Raw genomic sequence first — 13,747 nt, 5'->3', positions numbered from 1 at the left:
CGATAAGTGCACCAGAATTCCTGAAATAGCTAGACCGTTGTGGTTCCGAGACATGTGCTCAAAGCAGCGGTGGCCATAAGAGTCAGAGAACGAGTTGAGGGTGAACAGTATAGAAGTGCGTACCCATAGTTTTCAGCCTCTAATTCTAATCGAGGGTCTCCATCCTTGCATCTTGAAATCTTTCTTTACGCATACCCACATTTCCGCATCTATTCAACCCAGAGACATGTTGCGTTTTCTTCGCCTTTCTTCGGCAACCAAAGATGTCAAGCCTGAATCGTCACGAAGCCTTCCGGCGTCGTGGTATCGGTCCCCAGAACTATACCAACTTGAGCGGCGAGCCATCATATCCAGGAAATGGATACTAGTCACCCATTCGCTGCGATTCAAGCAGACCGGCGACTTTCTTTCCTTTGTTTACGCAGATTTTCCTTTTTTCCTGGTCCAGGACCGCGATCGTAACATCAACGGCTTCCACAACGTTTGCCGTCATCGCGCATACCCTGTCATCGAGAAAAGATCAGGCAAGGCAAGCATCCTCAGTTGCAAATACCATGGCTGGTCATACGGCTACAAAGGAAATCTTGCCAAGGCCCCAAGATTTGACACAGTCAAGGGCTTTGACAAGAGTCAGAACGGACTACTACCCATTCATGTCCGCGTGGACCCCGCTGGCTTCGTTTGGGTGAACCTACAAGCAGGTGACCCACAAGTGAAATGGGAAGACGAATTCGGCGGAGTCTATCAAAAACCGAGGATGCAGAACTTTGACTTCTCTAGTGGTTATACCTATGATCACGTCTGGGATATGGAGCTGGAAGCCAATTGGAAAGCGGTGATCGAGAACTACAACGAGTGCTACCATTGCCCAACATCCCATCCCTTGATCGCAGGGGTGTCGGACTTGACGAAATATCGCGTTGAGCCTAGCGGTGGATGTCTCGAGCATGAAATTGTCAACAAAAAGGCCCAAGACGAGGAAGACGAGTTTCGACGATCTATCACTTTCTTCTATCCGTCAACGTCAGTTACAATCACGTAAGCAAGCAAACAAAATTCGATTCCTGCATGAAACTTTTTAGCTAAGATCCCCTGGAGCCAAAACTTTTTCTACATCCAACGAATGATTCCTGTCAGCGCGACCAGAACTAGAATCGAAAATGAAGTTTATCGATCTCACACTGCCACAGATGCCGAGTTCACTGCAATCAACGCATTCTACAAACAAATTCTAGAGGAGGACCGAGAACTTTGTATCGGTGCACAGGAGAATCTCAATGCTGGCGTTTTCATCAGCGGCGAGCTTCATCCGGACAAGGAAAAGGTACGAAGAATGTTATGTATTTACCAACGTTGGTAGTCTGACTTGTAGTTGTTTAGGGCCCCATTCACTTTCAGAACACCCTACGAGAAGAGGTCATGGCACATCGGCAGAAGGAACTGAACCATGGGGGGAAAGAAATATGGCCTGCAACTCCACAACTGTATGGAGAAATGACTACTGGGAAATTGTGCGATGATGAAGCATTCTGCGCAGATCTTGAAAAAGCAGGTTGCGCATCACAACAGGAGCTTGCGTGGTGAGCTCACAGCAAGAAACACTTCAGTGAAGGACTTGTCAGAAACGGACGTATATGGAATATGATGTATGAGAACACAAGGTCACTTCAGCGCTTGGACCAATCCGGGATTCATAGTCAGATTGAGAGCGATTTTCTATGACTTCCAAGATTCACCTATCTGGACCGCCATATTCCTTCCCTGTGACTTTTAGTCTACCCTGACAAGAACCATCTGGACCCAAGTCAACCTGGAGGAACGAAATTGAGTCCATCTCTGCACTGGGACAACACTTGATCGTCCTTTGTGATGAAACATGAGCGGGAGTTCGTTGCACAATATCACTGGCCTAATTTTATGAACTTACTGTGTAGTCCTCAGTTGCGATGTGCAATTGAACATGTAACAAGAAGCGCCAAGCCTTCCTGATTCTTGTTGGTCTGGTTGCAGAGGGCCTGTCGTAACGTGTGGCGCCCCCCCCGCCACGCTGACCTAAGTAACTCAAACTATATCTCGGGAAACAATTACCCATGAACCTCTAACTTCGAGACTCTGGGCCGGCCATTCAACATTGCAGACGGGTTGTCACAGGTCTGGAACCACACCAGGTGCTATCTTTGCAATGACAAAGCACGTCTTATCTACTGTGAATGGTAAGAGGGGAAAGTGGGGTTTCCGGCGGGGGTTCGGCCAAGCCCGAGTAGGGAACGGCACCAAAGGCGTCTGATTCGCCTCAGTAACATATCGTCAACCTTTATCAGTTCTTCCATCTACCGCTACGTTGGAGTTGCCCGAGGAATTTCGCGGCCTATGAGGCCACACATGCAGAGGATGCTATCATTTACCCCCACTCTCTGTCATAGTGTCACTTCGCAAGGGCGAGCGCCCAGAAAAAGGATGGGATGAATGGCTTGGGGTTGACGATCTTAGTCCTCACATGCTAATCACGACTATATTAGTGAAGATTTACTGGCAACAGCTGATGCTGACCTATATTGGGTACATATCCAGAGACACATTATATGGTGTATAAACTGATTCGGCTCGACACTGACTCGACCTTTTACAAGCTGAGCGCACTCTATTGGTACTGGCAGTCATATTTGTACCGAAACAATCATGGCCGCCCTTGAGATCCCCATCATTGACTTTTCAGGTGAGTAAACTCTGCCAAATTCCCTCCTCAAGGATGCCTTAAATTGACATCACATGGTTGCAGGGTTCTACTCTCAAAATGCGTCTCAGAAGCAAAAAGTCGTTGATCAAATCCGCGATAGCTGTATTTACAATGGGTTCTTTCAGATCATTGGTCACTCTGTGCCTCTCGCGCAGCAGAAGGCCGCTATGAAAAACGCCAAGAAGTTCTTTGCGCTTCCACTTGAAGAAAAGCAGAAAGTGGCCAAGGAGAACACCACATGGAACCGCGGCTACGAGATGCTCAGATCACAGATACTTGAGGAGGGTACCCATCCTGAGCTCAAGGAGGGCTTCTACATTGGAGCAGAAATCCCTGAGACCCACCCTTACTTTATCAACAAGAAGCTGAACAGCGGTCCTAACCAGTGGCCGGCGGGTCTGGGGAGTGACTTGCAAAGCTTCAAGGATGCTATGATGGAATACTACTCCTCGGCGCTGAAGTTGGCCGCAGACCTTATGGGAGTTCTTGCGTTGTCACTGGACCTCGAAGAGGACTATTTTGCCAAGTTCATGGACGGAGCTGTTGCGTCGATGAGGCTTCTCCACTACCCAACACAACCTAAAGACGCGGACGAGAAGTTGACGCGTGGGATTGGTGCCCATACGGACTTCGGCGCTATTACCATACTTCTTCAAGATGAGATAGATGGGTTGCAGGTGTGGGACAAAAAGAACGAGACATGGATTGACGTAAGTGGAAGCATCTAATTATAGCCAACCTGCTGTTCAAGCCATTGATGCATCAGTGCTGACCATTGATTTATAGGTTCCGCCGACCGAGGGCGTATTTGTAGTGAACTTGGGTAATCTCATGGCAACGTGGACCAATGAGTTATACCAAAGTAATATCCACAGGGTTATCAACAAGTCTGGGCAAGAACGTTATTCTATCCCTTTCTTTGTCTCGGGAAACCCCGACTACGTGGTCGACTGCATTCCCACTTGTCAGTCAGCAACAATTCCGGCCAAGTTTGGTCCCGTAACTGTGGAGGAGGCAGTGTCTGCATCCTATGCTGAGTCTTATGGAAGGGCACAGTTGTACAAGCAGGGCCTCGAGCAGGTCACGACGAACAAATTGCAGGCTCAGCAGACAGAATTTCCGTCGGGGCAGATCGCTGTCGCGTAAGAGTTACTTTACGGGTTTGTAATTACGTTGCCTCAGATTTCATAGCAAGCATTATTTCAGTTTTACGATTCTGAAGTGCAAAGTGACCGCCAATGGGGGATTGGGGGGCCTCGGCCTACTCTAGATTAACGTTACCCACCCCGATGCTGTGTGATGTGATAGCGTTACCCCCACTCTTGATACTGGTTGTCTTAGATTGCATCGTCACATACTGCCTGCGTTAGTTCCCGAAACGTTGGGATTAGTGCAATGTGAATGAGACCCCGGCCGTCATGGGTTATCATTGTTGCGCCATTCTTATCGACTATCTGATATTGAATGCCTACCTACAAGTTGTAACTGGCTGAAGGGGGACAGGATAATGTGGCTGGTTGGCTACTTCCAGGGTGACAGTTGTGTATTGATACTGCTCTTGAATTTGATATAACCTAGCTTGATGTGCTCTCAATCATACAGAGTACTAGGTCGTTTAAGATACACCGATCAGCGTTTTATATTCATTAATTTGCTGCAGCGTGCTGGTTGTATCATGGCGAAATCTGAAACAATGGGGTCGAAGCCCTCTGACGAGCGCGCCGTTGATGACCAAGAGTCTGGAAACCAGATTATGATTAACGATGCCACAGAAAAGGCTTATGGTAAGTTTGGGGGAGTGAATAAAATACTTCGCCTCTGCTTAATATCTCTGACACTGATTTTGCTTAGTTCGAAAGATGGACATGTGGCTTCTGCCTTTTCTCTCCTTAAGTAATAGAAATCTCGAGTTCAATATAAAGACAATTAAAGAGAAAATACATGCTGATATACACAGTGTACTTCTTCAACGCAGTCGACAGAGCAAGTGTTATATGGCAAACGAACTTGACTTTCTCGCTAATATTAAGACTAGAGTAACCTTGGAAATGCCGAAACAGATGGCATGAGCAAGGACTTGGGATTCGTCGGAGAACAATACTCTCTACTTATTCTGCTCTTCTATATTCCAAATGGACTTTTTGACTTACCGCTGAACCTTTTAACTAAGCGTTACTCCGGTCGCATTGTCTTGCCGGGACTCATGGTAGGATGGGGTGCCATGGCACTTCTGCAAGCGGCCTGCAAGAACTTCGGTGGCATGCTCGCTATCCGTCTAATCCTTGGGTAAGTTTAACCTTCCTCCGTTATTGTTTTTGCCGATACTCATATTATACATCCATCAGGGCTTTCGAGGCTGGTTTCTTTGCCGGAGCTGTCTTTTATTTGACCTTATTCTACACACGAGGGGAACTTGGCTTTCGCATCGCTTTGTTCTTTGGAAGCGCGGTGTTAGCTAGTGCCTTTTCCGGTCTAATCTCGTTCGGAGTGTTTCGGATTCAACACCCCCACGTTCAAGGGTGGATGTGGCTTTTTCTCATTGAAGGTACAAGCCCGACCATCTACATCAACTAGGAGAGAATGACTGATAATATAGTACAGGAGGTTTAACCGTCATCTTTGGTATTGTTGCCTTTTGGTGGCTACCTGCAAATTCCCAAAGTGCTTGGTTCCTAACCCAAGCTGAGCGGGAAGTAGCTTCTCTCCGGTCCCTCCGAGATGGCACTCGTAACCTCGGAGAAGAGTTTAGTCTCAAGCAGTGCTTTCAAACCTGGAAAGACTGGAAGTTTCCGATCTGGTGCATTATCAGTTTTACTTATCCTGTGGCATTCTCTACAACAGCAAACTTCCTTCCTCTTGTCATCGGTCTGTTAGGCTACAATAAGGTGACGACAAACTTACTCACGGTTCCTCCAAACGTTACTGGCTTCTTGGTTCTGCTTGCTGTCACTTACAGCTCTGACAAGAACCGAGAACGCACCTTTCACATCATCGGTAGCTTGACGACAAGCCTCATAGGCCTCGTTGTGCTGGCGGTCATCGATGCCCGAGCCCACGTTGGTGTCGCGTACTTCGCGACCTTCCTGCTCACTGCTGGCGCTTACATACCGAGCTGTCTTGTTCACAGCTGGCATAACAACAACAATTTGAGTGAGAATTCGCGGGCCGCAACGACTGGTTTGCTTGTGGGCCTTGGCAACCTGGGCGGCATTCTCTCAGCAGGAACCTTCCGGACAACTTACGCCCCGCGATATGCTCCAACACTCCTTGCGACAGCTGGTTGCAATATTACCTGTATAATATTCACTCTATGGCTGGGAATTTGGATGCGTATAGAAAATAGCAGAAGGAACAAGGACCAGAGGGTTTCCCTAAGAGCGGAGGATGTCGAAACACGGGACCTGAGCGAGGGCGAAAAGGATCAGAGATGGAGATTTTTCATTTAGATGAATCATAGTTCCATCTTCCGTGTTAATGACGATTTTGGAATAGTGCTTCTTTGCTTTCAGCTATGCGTAGGCATTCTTAGCCTCAGAAAGCTCAAATGCCACACCACCAATAGCTGTCTTTTCGTCAATGGAGCGAACCACTTCTCGGAACTGGTTTCTGCTGCCAAGAATTGCGCCCCTGTCAATGCACAGACAACTCGGAGCTACTGATGAACATAGGAACAGGCTCAGTTTGACCATTTTCAAGACCCGCTGCCACGACGATGCCGTCAGTTCTGACCAACTATTGTCGATTTGAATCAATTCTGTGGATAGTTGCTGCACATTGGCGTCACCATTCTATCTGGTTACTAATACTTGTTAGGCCCATACATGAGCTTTCGTTCGGGTAAACGGCTTCGGAATTATTCTGGTAGTGGGGAGACATACGCTCAGCCTACACATCACCAATGCGCAAGTGGTATGTGATTTTTAGGAACCTATTAAACCGAAAACTTGGGACGTTCCAACTCGTGATGAAGATCACATGATAGAGTTGGAACCCTGCGATTGTGTTTCCACAAAAATTGGTTTGCTACAGGCGGGATTATAGGATAAATGGTTCCGTATCGGACAATCCTACCACGTTCCGTTTGGAATCCAACCACCATTTCTATTGCCCCCACGTCAATTCGATTGCGTGACCCGGAACCTTAGAGTTGAACCACTCATCAATAATGATGCCTTCCTTCATACGCCCAGTTGTCTGAGCACCATCAAGAACTCCCGAAACAGCCAATTCCCTTACGGCCCAGAACAGCTCACTAGACGCAAGGTTGCGAGCAATGCATTGCCTTGGTCCAAGACCAAAGGGAATGTAGTCGCGCAGCATCTTATCGGTTGAATCAAGCCACCGCTCTGGTTTGAAGGATCTCGAGTCGGGAAATACATCCTCGTTGAAGTGTAGGCTAAATGAAGCACACCCGATGCAGGTGCCACCAGGAAACTCGAAGGTCCTGGTCATACCCGATGGCATCTTTGTCGAAAATGAAAACCCGGTTGGCGACACAACGCGAGGTAGCCTCGTCGGGTTTGCCATAGACAGCCGTAATCCTTCGCGAACTACACTTCGGAGATAAGGGAGAGTCTGCGGGTCAGCCTGCAGAGCTGCTGGCGATGCGAGTTCGTCTTTCAGCTTCTGGTATGCCTGTGGCGATTGTGCTAAATGCCAACATATCGTGCCGAAATTCATCCCAGTGCTATCGGTGCCAGCGAACATGAGATCCATACACTGTAGAGCGGCTTCTTCCATACTGATGCCAGCTCTCAGCAACCGAGCCTGATATGTCTGATCCCTCTCAAGGTTAGCATCGGCAACAACTTGGTTGCAGAAGTGCGTGACTAGATCCATCGACCGGTCGACCTCTTGGTCAGGGAAAATCTTAGGTAGGATCCATTCGAGACCGTGAAAGATCCATTTTGGCAATAGAAAGAAACGCCCAACAGCGACGAATGTGTCAACAAACTCGCTGGCAGACAATTTGGTGGACGAATTGCTGGTTTTGTATGACTCAAGCTCAGCAATGGCTCCGTATGGTTTGCCGAGAAGATACTCAGTAACGGCATCAAGGGCCAGGCACCTCCCCATAGTGAGCATATTGACTGATCCTCCGTTGGATGCCTGTTCTTTGATATGCACGGCAAGTCTTTTCGCACAGGACTGGAGGATTGCATCGCCCTCTTTGCGAATCGATGCAGGACTGAACATGCCGACTACTGCCCTTGCCCGAATGGATCTATGTGCTGGGTTCAGAGCGGAGAAGATAGTTGGATGCCCGTCAAAGTCGAAGTTGGCGTAATAAGGCGCTTTCAAGAAACCACCTTTCTCCGAGTAGATAGGGGCAAGGGCCGCACCATCGCTGATATCAATGTCATTTGGGGCTATCCGGACGACCGGTCCATAAATCGAATGCAGCCGTTCAATTGAAGTTGCCTCATCGCCGATATACGAGTGGTACCATAGCCAAAGCGGAGATATGGTTGCTATCCATGGCCCAGGAACCTTGTGCAAAGGATGAAGAAAGATGTTGGAAATGAGATAGAAACAGATAAACACCAATGGTGCGATGCCAAATAAAACCACGGCCTTATTGGCCGTTATGGCCCAAAGATCGGCAAAAATGGCCATAGTGCCTATGCTTACCCAGGCCTCTGGTTGCTCAATGCTGAGTAGGTGTCTTGCATCAGGATAGTTAAGGGGACATTCAGTCCAACAAAGGATATGGCAGCGTGGTGAGTCATGAGGTTGCATCATGAGGTGGTTACACGTGACTTTCACTAATGTCAACCCTCGGAAAATAGCAACGAACCAATCAGAAAGAAGTATAACTTGGCTTTTTCGCGATCATTCACTTCAATAGCACTGAAGGTACACAGTTTCCGGGAGAAAGTCCAAGGTAACTATTTTGGCATTCCATGTTGCTACTACCATTTTGTGACACCTCCATCAACCACAATGTCGCTTGCCTGACAGTATCTGTAAGGCTTCAGTCTTCGGATCTCATCATTTATTAGCTTATCAAAGTGGGCCAACATACCTGCTAGCGTCGCTGGCCAGAAAGACGCATGCACCTTTGATATCATCTGGCTCTGCAACTCTACCGTTCATGATCTCGTCCTTCCAACTCTCCAGAAGGTCGGGAAAAGGAGCCGTCATCTCGGTTCTCACGTAGCCGGGCGAGATTGAGTTGACTCGGATACCGTGCTTGTCCAGCTCGGCAGCGATAGGCGCCACCATAGCTCGAACTGCGCCTTTTGTACCGCAGTAAGCGGTGGACCGTTGTGAGCGAATGGCAATATGAGATGCAATGCTGGCGACGAAAATAATGCTGCCGCATTTGGTCCCGTTCGAGATCATGGCCTTTGCAGCAAGCTTGGCAGAGAAGTATAGTCCCTTGCAATTGACCCCGTAAAGCCTGTCAAAGTCCGCCTCTTCGGTGTCTAGAAACTCTACGTTCTTGTTCACACCAGCGCAAGCAACGAAGATGTCCAGCTTGCTGCCGAAGTCGGTCGCAACGGACGCGAAGCCTTTCTCCAGGCTCGAGACCGATGTTACATCCACAACGTATGCCTTTGCTCGAATACCAGTTGCTGCGGAGAGTTGCTCCAAAGCGACGGGGTCTGGGTCGATCAAGTCAAAGATGGCAACATCAGCCCCTGCTTCAGCGAGACCTTGGGCAAAAGCAAGCCCGCAACCCCGGCCACTACCAGTGACGACGGCGACGCGACCCGTCAGAGAGAACTGAAAGTGTTAGAGCTCATTGCATGAACGACCTTTGACCCCCCCCTGTTGCCTTTCTACGTACTTTTGACATCTCGGGGGGTGATACTCTGTTTGTGTTTTGATACGACTGAGAAGCGCTATGTTTCAACTGCTATTGTATAGGTTGATTATACCCGGGTCGCTCCAGGTGCTTTTTTCTGTCGTACAAATAGAAGCTAAAAAGGAGTATGATGTAACACTGTCCCTGAAGTATATGATTTGCAAAGCTTAACACCTTCGGCGATAAAACGGTGAGTGGATGGCTGTGTTTGATTTGTTTTGAGCTCAGCGCTCGTCAACATGTTAATCAAAGTCTACTTGCTTCCGATCGGAAAGCATTCGGAATGTTCCAAACTTCACCGTTCGCTGCGGCATCGATGCACAGTGATAGCCTCTCCTCCCATTCCCCCATTCTCTTGTCAGGTCTCAGTTGTCCGAATGCATGGTAGCCATTACCCAGTCATCATACCGCGTCCCAGTGGGTGCATCATAGATTGCTAGGTTTCATTCCAGCTGCCAGGTTTGGCAGTAATTAGCTCTCTGCCCCTAAGAAGTCACTTCTGTTTGTAAGATAAAAGCGTTGCAGGGGTCTAAAACAATCAGGATCTTAATGAGCTGACGATCTGATGCAATCAAGACCCCATTCATGTACCAAAAGTATGCGGAGAGAATACAGAACGCAGAAGCCTTATCATAATCCAAGTGGGTGTTTAGAAGTGGGTGTCCTTTCGTTCGTCGATCCAAGGATGGGGGTGGGGGTCGTTCGGCCCCCCCCCCGCCCCCCCCCCCCCCCCCCCATCAACTGATAAGTGCTACGCGGGTTGAATGGATGTAACCAATAAGCCCCAACGCAAGGAGATGCAAGGACAGGCTAGAATGAGTCCGAAGTTACATCTGCGATGTAGCGTTGAGAACGGGAAACATTCTGGGCCCAGTTCCCCAAGCCCCTATCTGTAGTACGTAGACCGGGCGTTGAGAGGTGAAGATACTAAAGAACCAAAGAATGCGATAAGACATGCGTAGCTTTGCCTCCATGCAAAGGCCCCCCATGGTTGAGGGGTAGGTCTCGAAGTGCTGTTACTCGGTTTCAACCAAGTACCACGCTTTTGGCCAAACGACTTCCTGGCCCGTCTGTTGTTGGTTCGATTTTGCATCACAAAGGTCTCAATCGCGGAGACAACGTTCGGACATCCGTGTACACTTCGCATCTACAATATTGAATGACGCAAGCATCTACCACGCACAATGGGAAAGAAGAAAGCACTTGTCTGGTATGGAGCCACCTTAGAGAAGCATTGCCCAGACATGGATGTGCTCTAACACCCCTCGCATTATAGCTATGGTGTGGATATTGATGCCGTAGCTGGCTGGCTCGGCTCTTACGGCGGCGAGGATAGCACGAGCGACATCAGTCGAGGTAAGTTTCATTCTTGAAGCCAGTGACTTTTGGTAATGCCGACCTGGGGCAGCTGATAAGTGGTTGTATCCAAGGTCTTTGGGCTGGGACTATCGGCACGCGCCGCCTTTTGAAGCTTTTTGAAAAGTACAACATCAAAGCCTCATGGTTTATTCCCGGCCATACACTGGAGACATTTCCAGAAGAATGCGCCATGGTGCGTGATGCAGGGCACGAAATTGGCCTGCACGGCTACAGTCACGAGAATCCTGTCGATATGACTCTGGAGCAGCAGCGCGATGTCCTCGACAAGACGTGGAAGATGCTCACCGAGTTCTGCGGCAAGCCACCTAAGGGCAGCGTTGCACCGTGGTGGGAGACCAGCGAAGAAGGTACCGAGCTGCTACTGAGCTACGGCATCGAGTATGATCACTCAATGTCACACCATGACTGTCAGGCGTACTGGTTGAGAACCGGGGACACCTGGGCCAAGATCGATTACACGCAGAAGGCCGAGGCTTGGATGAAGCCCCTGGTGAAGGGCAAGGAGACCGGCTTGGTCGAGATCCCTGGTTCCTGGTACATTGACGATCTTCCTCCCATGATGTTTATGAAGAACTCGGCGAACTCGCACGGTTGGGTAAACCCTAGGTAAGTGGCTTTCTTTTGCGCCATGACGACAGTCCTGGGAGGCTGAAAATGATTGTGCTGCAGGGACGTTGAAGATATCTGGCGGGACCATTTCGACTACTTTTACAGAGAATATGGTAAGTATACGGACAGTTGAAAGAAGAGTGGATAGTTCGGGATTTTGACCATGAGAGCAGACGAGTTCATTTTCCCCATGACAATACACCCGGATGTCTCTGGTCGGCCTCATGTTCTCCTGATGCATGAGCGTGTCATTGAGCACATCAACAAACACGAAGGTGTCGAGTGGGTGACAATGGGAGAGGTATTTTACAAATCCCCACTTGTTGCACCTCTGTGGTATTCTAACTTCTAAAAAGATGAGCGACTACTTCAAGTCCAAGAATTCGGTACCAGAAGGGGGACTAATGCCTGCTCGTCAGGAGGAGGTGATGAAAAAGTACGAGGAGTGGAAAAAGACGCAGTCATAGGCAGTTATGAAATTGATGCGAGCCTCAAGGCTAGTGAAGTTCCCTCGTATACTCTTTATGCAAAATATGTTACTGAGTAAGGTAGTGATTTGTGAAGACTGCCGATGAGGATGACTACTACTTGTCAGGATATAATTCGGATGTGGCTGGGTAATCTGCCACTATGGTTTATATGGGTGAAGTAAAATCGTATGGTGAAAACCCCTTTCTATGGCCAGATGCTAGTCTATTGTGGTCAAGATCAGCCACCCCTAGGCTCAAACCAAAGCTAGGAATCACAAATAGTTTGAGCAGGAACCGTCCTGCATCTGAACTCACAGGTGTCTCGCAGGACCGCATCCCTCTTCGACTCTTCACTGAGCATGTTAGTGGTGAACTGTTGCCACCAGATTCACCAGCTTCTTCTTCACCTTGCCAGCCAGCAGTCTTTTCTCCTAGTAACAGATCACCAATACCACCACATCGTTGCTCCTCCACAGAACATGCCATGAGATGTCAGAAAGAGCAGGACTGAACTATCCGTCATTCCCAAAACCATCTACCGTGTTCGTCTACCCCCCCTCAATGGGCAGTTCTCTGCCTGTTGGCGGCATAGGTGTGAAGCAGGACCTCTCCTTTTCGCCGTTGCGCGCACAACGTCCAAAACGGCAAGCAACCAAAGCGCCGTTGGCACCCACGTACAACAGAGAAGAGTTGACTGAAGCTATCGGATCATTCTCACCGTCCCAGCATCTTTTGTCGTCGCAATCACATATCCCCCAGGAAGAAGCCGTCAAATCACCACAAAGATCTGAAGATTTGAATCATTGATTTGCAAGCGAGTTCATCCGGTACGTCCTTGGACACCTTCCACAAAGCCACTGGTCTGACTTCAATGACTTTGCCGTCGATTTCGATGATCTCCATTCCTGTCCTCTTGACACCATGCAATGCAAGCTACCGTGCGAGGGTTTGCGGTTCCATGGTTCTCCTGCTCGAAACAGCGAAGATACCAGAGATTTTAGTTCAATCTCTCTTTGGAGAATGGCGTAATACTCCACAGATCCTGCGCTCAAAGCCCTCTCAAGGCCCATGCATCGGGTGCGGGAAGACGCCTGGGCGCGGAGAAACGAGTCAAACTCGCTGCCAAGACAATTTTGCCCAAAGGGCTTTTTCGCATGCACCGTCAGTTGGGCAAATGCTGGAACAAACCAAGGTGGCGTCATCCCGTGCCCGATGAGGTAGTCGACCGTACCACGAAGGTACCTGAGGTCAGTAAAACATTGTTAGCTTGCGAAGTAGAACGCAGGCTTGTCTTTCCCTCTCTGCACCTCACAAATCCCAGCAGGCCTGCAGAAACAGCGGCTTAGACACTGGTCAGGTCGTGCCGGTCACCCGCCTTGGCGTAATTCCACGGGCTACGTGTTGGTGCCCATCCTCGCAGCCTAACTCAACGTGAGTCCTGATCCGCTATCTCAACGGTAGCAATGCAGAGTACTTCCGATCATCGCGTTGTCAGCTCATGTGTGACCTCCAGTGCAGCGCACAGCCATACACTGAACACGTAGTTGGAGCAAAGAATCAGGAACCAACTGTGGAGAACAATGGTCAATATCACACGCTCTAGTGACAGCTCGCCGAAGTAAATCCGTAGCATTCATTCCATTTTCTTAGCTGCTCGCTGGGGACGCCACCGGCCCATTTGTTTACCAAGTCGTGCAAAGAGGTGGGAGAGAGGCCATATCGACAGTATGTGAGAGCCAG

The 13,747-nt window shown here is 49.0% G+C and overlaps 6 protein-coding genes across 6 annotated transcripts; 4 read left to right on the top strand and 2 right to left on the bottom strand.

The window, feature by feature from the left end:
• Positions 1-226: 226 nt before the first annotated feature.
• GLRG_11308 (Rieske domain-containing protein) lies at positions 227-1,584 on the top strand (the record flags this gene model as incomplete). The annotated part of the gene is made up of 3 exons (XM_008101993.1): positions 227-1,038; positions 1,099-1,324; positions 1,381-1,584. The coding sequence occupies 3 exons, from the start codon at positions 227-229 to the stop codon at positions 1,582-1,584; spliced, it is 1,242 nt and encodes a 413-aa protein (XP_008100184.1).
• A 1,095-nt stretch (positions 1,585-2,679) lies between these two features.
• GLRG_11307 (2OG-Fe(II) oxygenase superfamily protein) lies at positions 2,680-3,883 on the top strand (the record flags this gene model as incomplete). Its single annotated transcript, XM_008101992.1, has 3 exons — positions 2,680-2,716; positions 2,780-3,447; positions 3,524-3,883. The coding sequence occupies 3 exons, from the start codon at positions 2,680-2,682 to the stop codon at positions 3,881-3,883; spliced, it is 1,065 nt and encodes a 354-aa protein (XP_008100183.1).
• Positions 3,884-4,430: 547 nt separating this feature from the next.
• On the top strand, positions 4,431-6,183 carry GLRG_11306 (major facilitator superfamily transporter; the record flags this gene model as incomplete). The annotated part of the gene is made up of 6 exons (XM_008101991.1): positions 4,431-4,521; positions 4,589-4,630; positions 4,695-4,711; positions 4,773-5,023; positions 5,083-5,282; positions 5,339-6,183. 6 exons carry the CDS (start codon positions 4,431-4,433, stop codon positions 6,181-6,183), a joined length of 1,446 nt encoding a protein of 481 aa, XP_008100182.1.
• Positions 6,184-6,838: 655 nt separating this feature from the next.
• On the bottom strand, positions 6,839-8,353 carry GLRG_11305 (cytochrome P450; the record flags this gene model as incomplete). The annotated part of the gene is made up of 1 exon (XM_008101990.1): positions 6,839-8,353. One exon carries the CDS (start codon positions 8,351-8,353, stop codon positions 6,839-6,841), a length of 1,515 nt encoding a protein of 504 aa, XP_008100181.1.
• Positions 8,354-8,649: 296 nt separating this feature from the next.
• GLRG_11304 (short chain dehydrogenase) lies at positions 8,650-9,539 on the bottom strand (the record flags this gene model as incomplete). Its single annotated transcript, XM_008101989.1, has 3 exons — positions 8,650-8,701; positions 8,763-9,466; positions 9,531-9,539. The coding sequence occupies 3 exons, from the start codon at positions 9,537-9,539 to the stop codon at positions 8,650-8,652; spliced, it is 765 nt and encodes a 254-aa protein (XP_008100180.1).
• A 1,193-nt stretch (positions 9,540-10,732) lies between these two features.
• Positions 10,733-12,004, top strand: GLRG_11303 (polysaccharide deacetylase; the record flags this gene model as incomplete). The annotated part of the gene is made up of 6 exons (XM_008101988.1): positions 10,733-10,758; positions 10,825-10,904; positions 10,979-11,534; positions 11,598-11,650; positions 11,711-11,838; positions 11,894-12,004. 6 exons carry the CDS (start codon positions 10,733-10,735, stop codon positions 12,002-12,004), a joined length of 954 nt encoding a protein of 317 aa, XP_008100179.1.
• Between the last annotated feature and the right edge of the window lie 1,743 nt (positions 12,005-13,747).

Source organism: Colletotrichum graminicola (assembly GCF_000149035.1).
Source record: "Colletotrichum graminicola M1.001 genomic scaffold supercont1.81, whole genome shotgun sequence".
Classification (NCBI taxonomy): Eukaryota; Fungi; Ascomycota; class Sordariomycetes; order Glomerellales; family Glomerellaceae; genus Colletotrichum; species Colletotrichum graminicola.
The sequence above is the reverse complement of the archived record's forward strand: the minus strand, read 5'-3'. Positions and strand labels throughout refer to the sequence as shown.